The 15675-nt window shown below is 69.5% G+C and overlaps 1 protein-coding gene across 2 annotated transcripts in view; it reads right to left on the bottom strand.

The window, feature by feature from the left end:
* Positions 1 to 3995: 3995 nt before the first annotated feature.
* HPSE2 (heparanase 2 (inactive)) overlaps positions 3996 to 15675 on the bottom strand; it is a 177599-nt gene continuing 165919 nt past the window's right edge. The window contains exons 10-12 of one of the 2 annotated variants that reach the window (XM_075934461.1): positions 10679 to 10824; positions 9595 to 9741; positions 3996 to 6341 (exon numbers count right to left, since the gene is read on the bottom strand). In XM_075934461.1, coding sequence (XP_075790576.1) covers positions 6176 to 6341; positions 9595 to 9741; positions 10679 to 10824 — 459 coding nt within the window. In that variant the 3' untranslated portion in view covers positions 3996 to 6175. Of the gene's footprint in view, positions 6342 to 9540; positions 9742 to 10678; positions 10825 to 15675 lie in introns of both variants that reach the window. The other variant, XR_012905505.1, reaches the window with a different exon arrangement.

Raw genomic sequence — 15675 nt, 5'->3', positions numbered from 1 at the left:
CAGGCTCCCTGCTGCGCTCCCGTGCTCAGCCAGCCAGGCCGGCGGCTGGGCGCAAGGGGGGAGTGGGGGTGGCTGGGCACACGAGGGGGTGGACGTGGTTGGGCACAAGGAGGGGAGGGGGCGGCTGGGTACATGGGGGTGGAGGGGGCTGAGCACAAGGAGGGGCCGCGGGGCTGGGCAGAAGGGAAGGTGGGGCTGGCTGGGCACAAGAGGGGGGGGGGCTGGGCACAAGAGGGGGAGGGGGCAGCTGCACACAAGGGGGGGCTGGGTACAAGAGGGGGAGGGGGCAGCTGCACACAAGAGAGGCGGGGGGCGGGCACAAGGGGGGAGTGGGGGTGGCTGGGTACATGAGGGGTGGAGGGGGCTGAGCACAAGGAGGGGCCGGGGGGCTGGGCAGAAGGGAAGGTGGGGCTGGCAGGGCACAAGAGGGGGGGGCTGGGCACAAGAGGGGGAGGGGCAGCTGCACACAAGAGAGGCGGGGGCTGGGCACAAGGAGAGGCGGGGGCGGCTGAGCACAATTGAGGGAGCAGGCGGCTGGGCACAAGAGGGGGGGGCTGGGCACAAGAGGGGGAGGGGGCAGCTGCACACAAGAGGGGGGGGCTGGGCACAAGAGGGGGAGGGGGCAGCTGCACACAAGAGGGGGGGCTGGGCACAAGAGGGGGAGGGGGCAGCTGCACACAAGAGAGGCGGGGGCTGGGCACAAGGAGAGGCGGGGGGCTGAGCACAATTGAGGGGGCAGGCGGCTGGGCACAAGGGGCAGCAGGCGGGGGGCACTCCTGGGTGTAGGCAGAGGGTGGGAGGGTCAGGCCAGTGAAGCGCGTTGGATGCAGGCGGTGGCTCTGGTGGCGCCCGGTGCCCACAGCCCCGCTGGCTGGCCAGGGGCACTTTGCAACGGCCTGTCTGGGCCTCGAGGGGGGATGTTTCCATAGAATGGAGAGGGGGGGTGACGTAGTGGGGGTACCTGGCTGGTTTCTGTGCTGCTGGCTCTGGGGTAACCCCCACTGGCTGCCGTGGGGACCACGACCCAGCAAAACAGGATGAGTCATTATGCAAAGGGACCTCTCAACCTGTCTGACCACTAACCCCCGTGGAGAGGAACAAAGGAAGGTGGATGCTGCCCTGGCTGGGGGGCTGGGCTGGGGGAGAGTGAGTTAGTTCCTGTCTGGAAGGCAGGGGAGAAGGAGCTGGGGAGGGGGCTGGGACTCCCCTATCTCAAGGGGGCCTGAGGCCTCTTAGCCCCAGTTCCTGTAACTAGATTCCATCTGTGCTGTGCTGTATCCTGGAGAGGCAATAAACTTCCTCTATTCCACCGGCTGGTGCAGTCTGTTTGTGCCATTTCGGGGTGCAGGAGACGGGGGACCCCCAACGCACCGTCACAGGGGGGCTCAGCTCCAGTTCGGCCCCGGGATCGACAGGCAGAGCCCTCAGCTGGCAGTGCAGCCCCGACTCGGTCCCGGGCAGGGGATCGACAGGCGGACCTTGTGGCCGGCAGTGCAGCCCCGACTCGGCCCCGGGCGGGGGATCAACAGGCAGAGCCCCCAGCCGGCAGTGCAGCCCCGGCTCGGCCCCGGGCAGGGGATCGACAGGCAGAGCCCCCGGCCGGCAGTGCAGCCCCGACTCGGCCCCGGGCAGGGGATCGACAGGCGGAGCCCCCGGCCGGCAGCGCAGCCCCGACTCGGTCCTGGGCAGGGGATCGACAGGCGGAGCCCCCGGCCGGCAGTGCAGCCCCGACTCGGCCCCGGGCAGGGGATCGACAGGCGGAGCCCCGGCCGGCAGTGCAGCCCCGACTCGGCCCCGGGCGGGGGATCGACAGGCGGAGCCCCCGGCCAGCAGTGCAGCCCCCAACTCGGTCCCGGGCAGGGGATCGACAGGCGGAGCCCCCGGCCGGCAGTGCAGCCCCGACTCGGCCCCGGGCGGGGGATCAACAGGCAGAGCCCCCGGCCAGCAGTGCAGCCCCAACTCGGCCCCGGGCGGGGGATCGACAGGCAGAGCCCCCGGCCGGCAGCACAGCCCCGACTCGGCCCCGGGCGGGGGATCGACAGGCGGAGCCCCCGGCCGGCAGTGCAGCCCCAACTCGGCCCCGGGCGGGGGATCGACAGGCAGAGCCCCCAGCCGGCAGTGCAGCCCCAACTCGGCCCCGGGCGGGGGATCGACAGGCGGAGCCCCCGGCCGGCAGTGCAGCCCCAACTCGGCCCCGGGCGGGGGATCGACAGGCAGAGCCCCCGGCCAGCAGTGCAGCCCCAACTCGGCCCCGGGCGGGGGATCGACAGGCAGAGCCCCCAGCAGGCAGTGCAGCCCCAACTCGGCCCCGGGCGGGGGATCGACAGGCAGAGCCCCCTGGCCGGCAGTGCAGCCCCGACTCGGCCCCGGGCGGGGGATCGACAGGCGGAGCCCCCGGCCGGCAGTGCAGCCCCGACTCGGCCCCGGGCGGGGGATCGACAGGCGGAGCCCCCGGCCGGCAGTGCAGCCCCAACTCGGCCCCGGGCGGGGGATCGACAGGCAGAGCCCCTGGCCAGCAGTGCAGCCCCAACTCGGCCCCGGGCGGGGGATCGACAGGCAGAGCCCCCAGCCGGCAGTGCAGCCCCAACTCGGCCCCGGGCGGGGGATCGACAGGCAGAGCCCCCTGGCCGGCAGTGCAGCCCCGACTCGGCCCCGGGCAGGGGATCAACAGGCAGAGCCCCCGGCCAGCAGTGCAGCCCCAACTCGGCCCCGGGCGGGGGATCGACAGGCAGAGCCCCCGGCCGGCAGCACAGCCCCGACTCGGCCCCGGGCGGGGGATCGACAGGCGGAGCCCCCGGCCGGCAGTGCAGCCCCAACTCGGCCCCGGGCGGGGGATCGACAGGCAGAGCCCCCAGCCGGCAGTGCAGCCCCAACTCGGCCCCGGGCGGGGGATCGACAGGCAGAGCCCCCTGGCCGGCAGTGCAGCCCCGACTCGGCCCCGGGCGGGGGATCGACAGGCGGACCTTGTGGCTGGCAGTGCAGCTCCCCAGGGCTGGGCTGCAGGAACACGGGCGTGGGGCACAGCTGGGCACAAACGGCTCCCAGCTGTTGGCTGCACACGCACGCCCCAGCTGGTCGCTCACATGCTCTCCAGATGTGCGGCTCTCGCACTCCAGCTGCTGTGTCCAACTTCCCTGAACACGGAGCTGCTGCGATGGCTAGGACAGCCGGCTGCGTAGTTCCCCTCCCCGGGAGTCCTGGGAACGTTGCTGGGGTGCGGCCGGGAGGCAAGGCAGCTGGGTGGCGAGACGAGTGGGACTCCTGGCCAGCTGCTCCTGTGCCTGAGGGGGAGGCACCTGACAGCTGGTGGGAGGGAGCAAAGCACTGAACTCAGCCCGGGCGGGTCTGTGCCTGGCCCCTGACGCGCTGAGGCTGGTGCCCGCGCTCTGGAGCCTCTGCAGGGCGGTTGGACAGACTCCAGCCCTTGACCTTCTCTGGTGACGGGACCAAGCTCCGTGCTCTCCCGTCCCCTGGCCCCTCTCGCCCCGTCTGGGACCCCAGCACGCTGGCTCACTGGCTTGGATGGCACGGTCGCGTCGGTGGCTCAGTCCCCGAGCCAGAACCGTGTGTCCTCTGGCCTGGTCCTGGGGGCTGGTGCCTGGATTCCCGGGCGCTCCCGCCTGGGTGGGGAGCCAGGCCTCCACCCAGCTCCGCCGCGTCCTGCTGCTGTGGCACGGAGCTCAGCCAGGGGGTGGCACCGATGGGCTTTGGCCTCACATGGCAAGGTTACCGCTGGCTTGGGGCGCCTGGCCGGGTGCTGTCCCTGCCGGGGGCCTAGGCTGGCCTGGAACTCTTCTGTTTGTGCCTGGGTCGCTGGGCAAGCCCTGCCCCCGTCCCCCAGCTCTGCCGGGTAGCCCGGTCCTACGGCTGGGGCCGTGCCCTCGGCTCCTGGCCTGAGCCAGACCCCAGGTGCATGCAGCCCGAGTGCGCCCCATGCCAGGGAGCCTGGCGCAGACTGTGGAGAGACGAGCCCAGGCCAGGTCGGACAACCCACCTTTATTCTCCCCATCCCCCAACCGTCGACGCCAGTACCGGAGCCGGCTCACCACGCGCCTCCATAAAATCTCTTCTGGAAGGAATATTCACACCCGTAAGAGTGCCCCACGGAGCAGCCCCCGCCCGGGGACGTGCCCGTCCTCAGCCCACCCTGCCAGCTGGCAATGGCCCCTCCCTCACGAGCAGAGCCCCGCGCGTCTCTCCGCTCCGGAAAACAGCATTTAAATACAAACATCTACAGCAAAGGCTCCGCGGTCCAGCCGGCGAGCCCCACGAGAGTCCTTGGCCCGGCCGGCGAGCCCCACGAGAGTCCTTGGCCCAGCCGGCGAGCCCCACGAGAGTCCTTGGCCCGGCCGGCGAGCCCCACGAGAGTCCTTGGCCCAGCCGGCGAGCCCCACGAGAGTCCTTGGCCCGGCCGGCGAGCCCCACGAGAGTCCTTGGCCCGGCCGGCGAGCCCCCGGCTCCAGGCTCGGCTGAGCCCCCCAACCAGTGTCCTTGGCCGGGCCGGCGAGCCCCACGAGAGTCCTTGGCCCGGCCGGCGAGCCTCCGGCTCCAGGCTCGGCTGAGCCCCCCAACCAGTGTCCTTGGCCGGGCCGGCGAGCCCCACGAGAGTCCTTGGCCCAGCCGGCGAGCCCCACGAGAGTCCTTGGCCCGGCCGGCGAGCCCCACGAGAGTCCTTGGCCCGGCAGGCGAGCCCCCGGCTCCAGGCTTGGCTGAGCCCCCCAACCAGTGTCCTTGGCCGGGCCGGCGAGCCCCACGAGAGTCCTTGGCCCAGCCGGCGAGCCCCCGGCTCCAGGCTCAGCTGAGCCCCCCAACCAGTGTCCTTGGCCCGGCCGGCGAGCCCCCGGCTCCAGGCTCAGCTGAGCCCCCCAACCAGTGTCCTTGGCCCGGCCGGCAAGCCCCACGAGAGTCCTTGGCCCGGCTGGCGAGCCCCACGAGAGTCCTTGGCCTGGCCGGCGAGCCCCCGGCTCCAGGCTCATCTGAGCCCCCCAACCAGTGTCCTTGGCCCGGCCGGCAAGCCCCACGAGAGTCCTTGGCCTGGCCGGCGAGCCCCTGGCTCCAGGCTCGGCTGAGCCCCCCAACCAGTGTCCTTGGCCTGGCCGGCGAGCCCCTGGCTCCAGGCTCGGCTGAGCCCCCCAACCAGTGTCCTTGGCCGGGCCGGCGTGACTCCTTGCAGCCGCTGCCCCCCAGCATGTCATGTCGCCCAGGCCCAGGCCCCAAACGTCAGGGGCTGGTCCAGCAGCTGCCCTCCGCGTCCTCGCCTGTCTGGCCTGCCAGAGGCAGCAGGGGGCGCTGCTCCCACACACAAAGCTCTCGGGTGGCTGGTGGGCTGGTACCAGGACCCGTCTGGCCTGGTCTCTTGGGGTGGGCACAGGGCGCAGCCAGGACCCGACTCTGGATCCCCGGGGAGAAGCATGGGGGGCAATGGCCACCCCCCGGACTGGTCCATGCCCAGCCCCATCACTGGGGTGCTAGGAAATCTTCCCTGCCGCTCCCCGGTCCGGCCAGTGGAACAGACGCAGGGGGAGCCGGGACGATGCCCACGGTTCCCGGAGCCTTGGCTAGCGCAGGGCAGGGAGGCTCGGAGGGGCCTGGGCTGGCTCTGGCCAGCTGGGGGCTCTGTCCCCTCCACAGGGTGCCTGGTGCTCGCTGTGCCAGGCTGAGAGCACAGCCGGGGAGCTCTGTCTCCGCACTCCTCGCGCAGCCCACGCCAGCCGGGCCACGGGCCACGTCCACAGCCAGATGCCAGCCACATGCAGTGGGTGTGTAGCTCCCAGCACCCTGAGCTGCAGGCCCGGCCACTGCACCAGGGTCTCACGTTCCTGGCTCGTCCAGCAGGGGCCAGTGGTGTCACCCCTGGAGCCGTGTCCCTGCCCGGCTGTGGGCACGGCAGGCCCAGAGCTCAGAGCCTGCCCACGCTGGAGGGGGGGAAGGGGCCAAGCCACCAGCTTGGCTGGGCTGTGCTGGGGCCTGTGGGCTGCACGGAGGGGTCGCTGTGGAGCAGCTCAGGGTGCCTCGCTCTGGGCAGTTCTCTGTGGGGCAGAGTCCCAGGCGGGACCCTTCTGCATCAGCCAGTCCTGGCGACAGGAGGGCCCCAGCCCCAGTGCCTGGCAGCAAGGTCTGTGCAGGAAGCAGGACCGGGCGGGGCTGTGCAGGTCCAGCAGTGCTTCAGGCAGAGCTACCGGTACCGGCAGGCCAGGGCGTTCACGTTCCTCACCACGTAGAAGCTCATGCTCAGCGGCGGGACGACCAGCGTGCGGCCGGCTCGCAGGGGGCGAGGGCTCAGCTCTGGAAGTGTCCCGTCATCCGCCACGGCCAGCGGCTGCCCATTGAGCTGCACAGACCTGCCAGGGAAGGACACTGGGGTCAGCCCAGAGCTGGGGCAGGATGGGTGGCAGCAGCGTGGGCGGGGCGGCAGGGCAGGGCAGAGCCGGTGCAGGGCGGGTGGTTGGCAGCATGGGCGGGGCGGCAGGGTGGAGGTGGGATGGGATGGGCGGCTGACAGCGCGTGGGTGGGGTGGCAGGGCAGAGGCGGGGCTGGGCGGGTGGCAGGGCAGAGGAGGGGCAGGGCAGAGGCGGGACAGGGTGGGTGGCAGGACAGAGGCGGGGCAGGGCGGGTGGCAGGAGAGAGGCGGGGCAGGGCGGGTGGCAGGAGAGAGGCGGGGCAGGGTGGGTGGTAGGCAGCGTGGGCGGGTGGCAGGGCAGAGGCGGGGCAGGGCGGGTGGCAGGACAGAGGCGGGGCAGGGCGGGTGGCAGGAGAGAGGCGGGGCAGGGTGGGTGGTAGGCAGCGTGGGCGGGTGGCAGGACAGAGGCGGGGCAGGGCGGGTGGCGGGACAGGGCGGCTGGCAGGGCAGAGGTGGGGCAGGGCGGCTGGCAGGGCAGAGGTGGGGCTGGGCGGGTGGTTGGCAGCGTGGGCAGGGCGGGCGCCAGAGCAGAGGCGGGGCAGGGCGGGTGGTTGGCAGCGTGGGCAGGGCGGGCGCCAGAGCAGAGGTGGGGCAGGGCGGGTGGCAGGGCAGAGGCGGGGCTGGGCGGGTGGTTGGCAGCGTGGGCAGGGCGGGCGCCAGGGCAGAGGCGGGGCAGGGCGGGTGGTTGGCAGCGTGGGCGGGCGCCAGAGCAGAGGCGGGGCAGGGCGGGTGGTTGGCAGCGTGGGCGGGGCGGGTGGCAGAGCAGAGGCGGGGCAGGGCGGGTGGTTGGCAGTGTGGGCGGGGCGGGGCGGGCGCCAGAGCAGAGGCGGGGCAGGGCGGGTGGTTGGCAGCGTGGGCGGGCGCCAGGGCAGAGGCGGGACAGGGCGGGTGGTTGGCAGCGTGGGCGGGGCGGGCGGCAGAGCAGAGGCGGGGCAGGGCGGGTGGTTGGCAGCGTGGGCGGGGCGGGCGGCAGAGCAGAGGCGGGGCAGGAGGCAGCCCGACACTGGGCCTGGGGATCTGTGCCTCCCATGCCCCTGTGCTGCTGCCATGCCTGGGTAGCGCACACGCAGCACCCGGCTGGCCCGCGATCTTCTGCTGGGTAAGGCGAGGAGCTTGCCCTCTAGCCCCTCCCCCAGGCTGTGCAGGTTGCACTGGGTGCCCACGTCTCCCAGCTGTACGTGGGCAGCGCGGCCTGGCTCAGGCCCACAGAGCGTGTGCAGCAGCAGGTGGAAGCCTGGCCCCAGGCAGCTCAGAGACAAGCCACTTGTTGGGGCTACATGTTGCCAGGGCCCTGTGCTCACCTGCAGCACAGAACCCCAGACACGTGCGCTCACCGGCCGTGCAGCCTGTCCCGGCCGTGAGGCTGCAGCAGGTACTGGTGAACTCACCAGGCATGCAGCCCGTCCTGGCCATGCGGCTGCAGCAGGTACTGGTGAACTCACCAGGCATGCAGCCCGTCCTGGCCATGCGGTTGCAGCAGGTACTGGTGAACTCACCAGGCATGCAGCCCGTCCTGGCCATGCGGCTGCAGCAGGTAGTGGTGAACTCACCAGGCATGCAGCCCGTCCTGGCCATGCGGCTGCAGCAGGTACTGGTGAACTCACCAGGCATGCAGCCCGTCCTGGCCATGCGGCTGCAGCAGGTACTGGTGAACTCACCAGGCATGCAGCCCGTCCTGGCCATGAGGCTGCAGCAGGTGCCGGTGAACTCACCGGGCGTGCAGTCCATTACAGCCCTGCAGCTGCAGGAGGTCTTGGTGAACTCACCACCTGTGCAGCCTGTCCCGGGCGTGCGGCTGCAGCAGGTCCTGGTGAACTCACCGGGGCTACGTCTAGACTGGCATGATTTTTCGGAAATGCTTTTAACGGAAAAGTTTTCCGTTAAAAGCATTTTCAGAACAGAGCATCTAGATTGGCAGGACGCTTTTCCGGAAAAGCACTTTTTGTGGAAAAGCATCTGTGCCAACCTAGACGCGCTTTTCCGCAAAAAAGTCCCGATCACCATTTTCGCGATCGGGGCTTTTTTGCAGAAAACAAAGCTGAGCTGCCTACACTGGCCCTTTTGCGCTAAAGTTTTGCACAAAAGGACTTTTGCCCGAACCGGAGCAGCACAGTATTTCCGCAAGAACACTGACAATCTTACATGAGAGCGTCAGTGTTCTTGCAGAAATTCAAGCGGCCAGTGTAGACAGCTGGCAAGTTTTTACAGAAAAGCGGCTGATTTTCTGGAAAAACTGGCCAGTCTAGACACAGCCCGGGTGTGCAGCCCATCCCGGCCGTGTGGCTGCAGCAGGTCCTGGTGAACTCACCAGCCATGCAACCCATCCTGGCCAAGCGGCTGCAGTAGGTCCTGGTGAACTCACCAGCCATGCAACCCATCCCGGCCGTGTGGCTGCAGTAGGTCCTGGTGAACTCACCAGCCATGCAACCCATCCCGGCCGTGTGGCTGCAGTAGGTCCTGGTGAACTCACCAGCCATGCAACCCATCCCGGCCGTGTGGCTGCAGTAGGTCCTGGTGAACTCACCAGCCATGCAACCCATCCTGGCCATGCGGCTGCAGTAGGTCCTGGTGAACTCACCAGGGGTGTGTCTAGACTACAGAGTTTTGTCGACAAAAGTGGACTTTTGTCAACAAAACTATACCTGTGTCCACACTACCGCTGAGTTCTGTTGACATAATGTCGACAGAACTCAGCAGTTTTGTCGACGCTGGTAAACCTCATTTTACGAGGCATAACGCCTTCTGTCGCCAGAAGGTGTTATTGCATGTAAACTGTCCTTTGCGTCTACACTACCATGTCGAAAGCAGCTTGCTTTGTCAACAGAACTGAATGTAGTGTAGACACTCTTTGTCGACAGAAGTTTTGTCGACAGTATCTGTTGACAAAACTTCTCTCGACAAAAGCCTGTAGTCTAGACGTACCCCAGGCGTGCAGCCCATTATAGCCCTGCAGCTGTAGCAAGTCCTGGTGAACTCACCAGCCGTGCAGCTCATCCTGGCTGTGCAGCTGCAGGAGGTCCTGGTGAACTCACCAGCCATGCAACCCATCTCGGCCATGCGGCTGCAGTAGGTCCTGGTGAACTCACCAGGCGTGCAGCCCATTATAGCCCTGCAGCTGTAGCAAATCCTGGTGAACTCACCAGGCGTGCAGCCTGTCCCGGCCGAACGGCTGCAACAGGTGCTGGTGAACTCACCGGGCGTGCAGCCCGTCCCGGCCGTGCGGCTGCAGCAGATACTGGTGAACCAGCTTGTCCCGCAACGTTCCCACCAGCTTGATTTTCTTCCGGGAGCGATGCAGGTTGATGATGTAGAGGGTGATGGAGCCTCGGGCGTAGCTGTGGCTGCGAGCGAAAGCGGGAGCTAAGGGGGGCTGGCCGGCACCGTGCCTCGGCCGCCGCATGGCTTCTGGGCAGCTTCCCAAAGCGGGTGCTGCGGAGCAGGCAGCCAGGCTGGGGGTGGTGCCGTGAGCTGCGCTGGGAACCAGTCGCCGTCACAAGGCAGAGGCCAGCAGGGGCACCCCCACAGGCATGCAGGCTGTGCACGCAGGGCGTCACCCCATGCCCAGGTCTCTTGGGCAGTCTGAGGCCCTGGGCCTAGCAGCACGGTGCCGCGGCAGGGGCAGCCGGAGCCTGGAGTTATGCTCTGGAAGGGGCACAGGCCTGTCCCGTCTGGCTCCAGGCTCTGCCGCTTCCCCGGGGCGCAGGCCAGGGTGGGCAGGGAGGTGGTGCCCCAGGGCTGCTGGGTGGGGGGAGCCTGGGGGTGCTGTGTGCACTGTGCCCGGGCCCCTCCGGACACGCCTGGCACAGAGACCGGCGGCAGGCTCCCTCTAGCCCCGGGCAGCCCCAGGAGCAGCGGTACCTGTCGGCCCGGGGCCGGTGGGGATGCTGACAGCGTGTGGACTAGGGGAGCCAAGGACCCTCCCTCCCTGCAGCCACAATGGGAACTTGTGTGCGCGGAGCCGGGACCCTTTGAAGGGCCTGTCACCAGTCCAGGCCCCCGCAGCTCCTGGGCGCCGCGGGGCAGTAACCCGAGCCCTGGGGCGGCAAAGTCCTCTCCCTTGATCTGCCTGTGGGGCTAGTGCCACAGCCCCCCCCCGTCCCGCTCGCTCCCACGGCAGGAGGCAGTCCTGTCCCAAGGCACCTTCTGCGGGGCACAACCCCGAGCCCCTCGGCCCCCACAGGCGCCCAAGTGCTCCGGAGCCAGCAGCCTGGGCAGCCTCCAGAGGGAGCCGCTGCCGCAGCCCCTCCGGGAGCTGGGGAGCAGGCGCCGGGCACTGACTTGGAGGAGCTGGTGCAGTGAGCGTAGATGCGGAGCTTGTCCCGAATGACTCTGCCCGGCCGCGGCTTCCTCTGCAGCCCGGCCACGTGCACGGCCAGCACCTTGGGCCCCACCAGGCGCTTGTAGAGCAGCGACAGCCAGTAATCCTGCAGGGGAGAGCCCCGCGTCACCCCGGGCCGGCCGGGAGCCACATGCCGTGCCCCGCTGGGCTGCCCCCTGCCCCGCTGTGCCGCCCCCCTGCCCCCCTGCGCCAGCCCCCTGCCCCGCTGTGCCAGCCCCCCGTGCCCCCCTGCGCCAGCCCCCTGCCCCGCTGTGCCAGCCCCCCCGTGCCCCCCTGCGCCAGCCCCCTGCCCTGCTGTGCTGGCCCCCCCGTACCCCCCTGCGCCAGCCCCCTGCCCCGCTGTGCCAGCCCCCCCGTGCCCCCCTGCGCCAGCCCCCTGCCCCGCTGTGCCAGCCCCCCCGTGCCCCCCTGCGCCAGCCCCCTGCCCCGCTGTGCTGGCCCCCCCCATGCCCCGCTGGGCTGCCCCCCCTGCCCCGCTGTGCCAGCCCCCCCCATGCCCCGCTGTGCCGCCCCCCCGTGCCCCCCCGTGCCCCCCTGCGCCAGCCCCCTGCCCCGCTGTGCCAGCCCCCCCGTGCCCCCCTGCGCCAGCCCCCTGCCCCGCTGTGCTGGCCCCCCCCATGCCCCGCTGGGCTGCCCCCCCTGCCCCGCTGTGCCAGCCCCCCCCATGCCCCGCTGTGCCAGCCCCCCCGTGCCCCGCTGTGCCGGCCCCTCCCCCCTGCGCTGCCAGCCCTCCTCATGCCCCACTGTGCCAGCCCCTTGCGCCCCTCGCTGGGCTGCAGCTTTCTGCCATTGCTGGGCTGCTCTCGGGAAGGGAAGGAGCCGGGCTGGGATCCCTGGGGAAGGCCGGCACCTCGGCTGCAGAGCAGAGTGTGTGGCAGGGCTGGGCCCGGGGCCCCCCGTCTGGCTATTTCACCACCCTCCGCCATGCTCAGCCGTGGAAATCCCAGCAGCTCCGGCCGGCCCCTTGGCCAGGGGGGAACCGCCAAGGCCTGGCTCCGGCCGAGCGGGACAACGCCAGAGACACGGGGCCAGGATGCTGAGCAAGGAGCCAGGAGGGGCCCGGCCCAGAGACCCCGAGGGGCCTGCTGGGGAGTGATGTAGCGAGGGTCCAGGCCACTGTGCTTGAGGTGGGCTGTGGGCGACCCTACTGGCCTCTGTCTGCAAGCCCTGCCCAGCGGGGTCGCCCTGATGTGTCCCACCCGGGTCTCACGGAGAGGGAAGGAGTTGGAGCAAAGGAAGGGGGCGGTTTGGGGAAGGGTCAGTCTGGTCTGGATAATCAGGAAGGGAAGAGACTAAGCTGAGCACTGAGGGGTGAGGGGCCTGGGGACCCCCCAGGGTCTGAGGCTGCCTGCCCCTGACTCCTGTAGCCTCGTCACGTCTGTGCTGGGCGTGTCCTGGAGCAGCAATAACCCCCCTGTTCCACTGGCTGGTGGAGACTCACCTTCCTGCTACGGGGGTGCAGGGTCGGGGGTGCCCGACGCGCCCCACAGAGTGTCGGGGAGGGATGCGCTGCATCCCGTGGAGGGAGCTTCCAGCAAGGGACAGGGCGCAGAAGGAGGAAGGGGCTCGCAAGAGCCGGGCGTGCTGGAGGCAGAGCGAAGCGATTCCTGGGAGTCGTGGGTGCTGCAGCATCGGCAGGTGAGCCTGCCCCGGGGGTCGGCGGGGAGATGGCCTGCGCCCAACTCCTGAAGGCAGAGCTTGTGGGGCTGTGCAGAGAGAGGGGCCTGCCCATGGGGAGATGGACCCAGGCCCAGCTGATCGCCCGGCTGGAAGAGAATGACCAGTCCAGGGGCCTGGATCCTGGCCCAGCGGGGAGCAGCCAGACCCCCCTGGGAGCGTCTCAGGCTCTCAGACCGGAGGGAGGGCTGGAGTCTGCCAGACAGACACAGCGCCCACCGGGACACGCTCCGCCAGCAGCGGTTTGTCCAGGACGAGGTCCAGAGCTGCGAGGGCTGGAGATCGAGCTGAGGCTAAAGGAATTGGAGGCACAAGAGACAGAGCGGCAGGACCATAGGCAGGCGCGCCAGGACCGAGGGAGGCAGCGGCAGCATGAGCTGGCCATGGCGGAGAGGAGAAAACAAAGGGGCTCCGGCTGTGGTGAGTGGGGAGGACCCCAGAGGGCCTGGCACCAGGGCTGCTGTGCAGGGGGTCCCTGGGGGTGCTGTGTGCACAGCCCCCTCCGGACACGCAAGCTCACCCCCTTGCTGGATCAGGAGGCCACAGGGGGGCTCAGCCAGCTGGAGAATCGTAGCCGGGCGACTACGAACAGGCCAAGGAGGCCCTGCTGCACAAGTCGGGCCGACCCCCGAGACGTACAGGAAGACGTTCCGGGGGGGCAGAAGGGGCCACGGGAGATCTACGTGGACCTCGCCTCCCGCCTGGCGCAATCCTGCCGCAAGTGGGTGCGCGGGGCCGGGGCCCAGGCCGCAGAGGAGCTGCTCAAGCTGATGATGCTGGAGCAGTTCTATGAAGCGTGCCCGCCCGGCCTGAGGCTGTGGCTCAAGGACCGGAGGCCAGAGGAGCCCCAGGAGGCCGGCGGACGAGTTCATGGAGAGCCGGTCCGGGGGTGAACGGGAGTCCCAGAGAGAGGGAACCGCGCAGAGACCGGATCTCGGCTGAGCGACGGAGGGAGTCAACTACAGGGCGGGCCCAAGAGACAGGGGCCAGCCAGCCCCCTCCCCCCCCAAGAGACAGCCAGGGCCCGGGCGGAGCCGGCCCAAAGGGGCTGCAGGAACTAACCTGCCATCGCTGCAGGCAAGGAGGCCACAAGAGGCTCAGTGCCCCAGGCACCAGGCCAGGTCCCACAACCTGAGACGTTCCAGGGTGAACTGGCTGGGGCGGGAGGAAGGGCAGGCTGCCCCAGAGGCAGGGGCTGGCCGGCAAACCTCAGCTCAGAGTGGAGGGAAGGATGCTCAGTGCCCCTCCCCTGGGAGGTCTGACCCTCGGGAGGCGGATTTCTCCGTGTACCGGGTGGGGGCGGGGCGGCCCCTGCGGAGCGAGAGCCTCGTGCCCCTGCAGGTGGATGGCAGGGAGGTGACAGGCCACTGGGACACGGGGGCGGAGGTGACGCTGGCCTGGCCCGAGGTCGTGGCCCCAGACCACATGGTGCCCAACACTCAGCTGACCCTGAGGGGTATAGACGGGACCCTTTTAAGGTGCCCGTAGCCAGGGTGCATCTGAAATGGGGGGCTGAGGGCCCCAAGGAAGTGGGGGTCACCAGCACTTGCCCACCGAGGTGCTGATGGGGGGTGACCTAGAGGAGTGGCCAGACAGACCCCCCCAGGGCCCAGGTGTGACGTAGTGGGGGTACTTGCTGGGCTGTGGTGACCCCTGCTGTCTGGAGCAAGACCCAGCAGGGAAAACCTCATTATGCAAAGGTGACTCAAAAACCTGTCTGACCTGCGGCCTCCCATGGGGAGAAACAAAGGAAGGTGGATGCTGCCCTGGCTGGGGGGCAGGGCTGGAAGAGGGGGGGTTAGTTGCTGTCTGTGAGGATGGAGGATACAGCCTAGGGAAGGGGCTGGAGTTTAGGGGCCCAGTCTCCCCCATCTCAAGGGGGCCTGAGGCATCCTAGCCCAGCTCTGTGGCCAGACTACATCTGTGCTGGGCTGTATCCTGGAGAGGCAATAAACTTCCTCTATTCCACCGGCTGGTGCAGTCTGTTTGTGCCATTTCGGGGTGCAGGAGACGGGGGACCCCAACGCGCCGTCACACCAGGTCACCACCCATAGCCAGAGCCAGCGAGGGGCTGGCGACCCTGACCCAGGGGAGGGCTCCCTGCAGGGGGCTCAGGGCCCCATCCCAGCAGACACGGGGCCCAGCAGGATCCAGGCAAGGGGGGGCCAGGTCCCTGCCCCAGCTGCTGAATTCCAGGCTGAGGTGCAGGCAGACCCCCCCTTGCAGATGCTGAGGGTCCGGACTGGCCCCGGCACAGCTCAGCCCTGGGGGAGGCGGCCAGGAGAGGTCCCTGTGGGGGAGGGGATTCCAGTCCGGGAATGGCTCCCCCAGGAAGGTGGGGTCGTGGGAGTCCAGTGGCAGCTGGTGGTTCCCCAAAAATATCGCCCCAGGCCGCTGGGCCTGGCCCATGACGGCCCCTTCACCGGGCACCAGGGGATCCTGCTCCAGGCCCTTTACTGGCCGTGCAGCGGTACTGGCAGGCCTGCGACTCCTGCCAGAGGGGCGGGGGGGAAGGCCCAGGACGGGGGGAAGCTGCCTTGAGGCGCCGGCCCATCGCAGAGGAGCGGTTCCAGAAGGAGCAAGGGAAGGGGGCGGTTTGGGGAAGGGTCAGTCTGGTCTGGATAATCAGGAAGGGAAGAGACTAAGCTGAGCACTGAGGGGTGAGGGGTCTGGGGACCCCCCAGGGTCTGAGGCTGCCTGCCCCTGACTCCTGTAGCCTCGTCCTGTCTGTGCTGGGCGTGACCTGGAGCAGCAATAACCCCCCTGTTCCACTGGCTGGTGGAGACTCACCTTCCTGCTACGGGGGTGCAGGACCAGGGGATCCCCGACGCGCGGCCACAGCCGGCGTCTAGGGCCAGCGCCCTGTCCAGCTTCCTCACCAGGCCTGGTGGGTGGCCGCTGCAGGGCCCTGGGATGCTGAGGGGCAGTGGATGGGCTGCGCCAGTCGGGAGGCTCAGGAAATCCCTCCCTGGGTTGGTACCATCGGCGATGATTGAGTCACCTCATCCAGCTAATTGCAGACAAAGCGCCGGGCAGCCCCCCCGGCTGTACCGGCAGAGAAAGGGCTGGGCAGCCCCCCCGGCTGTACCGGCAGAGAAAGGGCTGGGCAGCCCCCCCGGCTGTACCGGCAGAGAAAGGGCTGGGTAGCCCCCCCGGCTGTACCGGCAGACAAAGGGCTGGGCAGCCCCCCCGGCTCTACCGGCAGAGAAAGGGCTGAGCAGCCCCCCCCGGCTGTACCGGCAGAGAAAGGGCTGGGCAG

This window comes from Pelodiscus sinensis, chromosome 8 (genome assembly GCF_049634645.1).
Source record: "Pelodiscus sinensis isolate JC-2024 chromosome 8, ASM4963464v1, whole genome shotgun sequence".
Taxonomy (NCBI): domain Eukaryota; kingdom Metazoa; phylum Chordata; order Testudines; family Trionychidae; genus Pelodiscus; species Pelodiscus sinensis.
The sequence above is the reverse complement of the archived record's forward strand: the minus strand, read 5'-3'. Positions and strand labels throughout refer to the sequence as shown.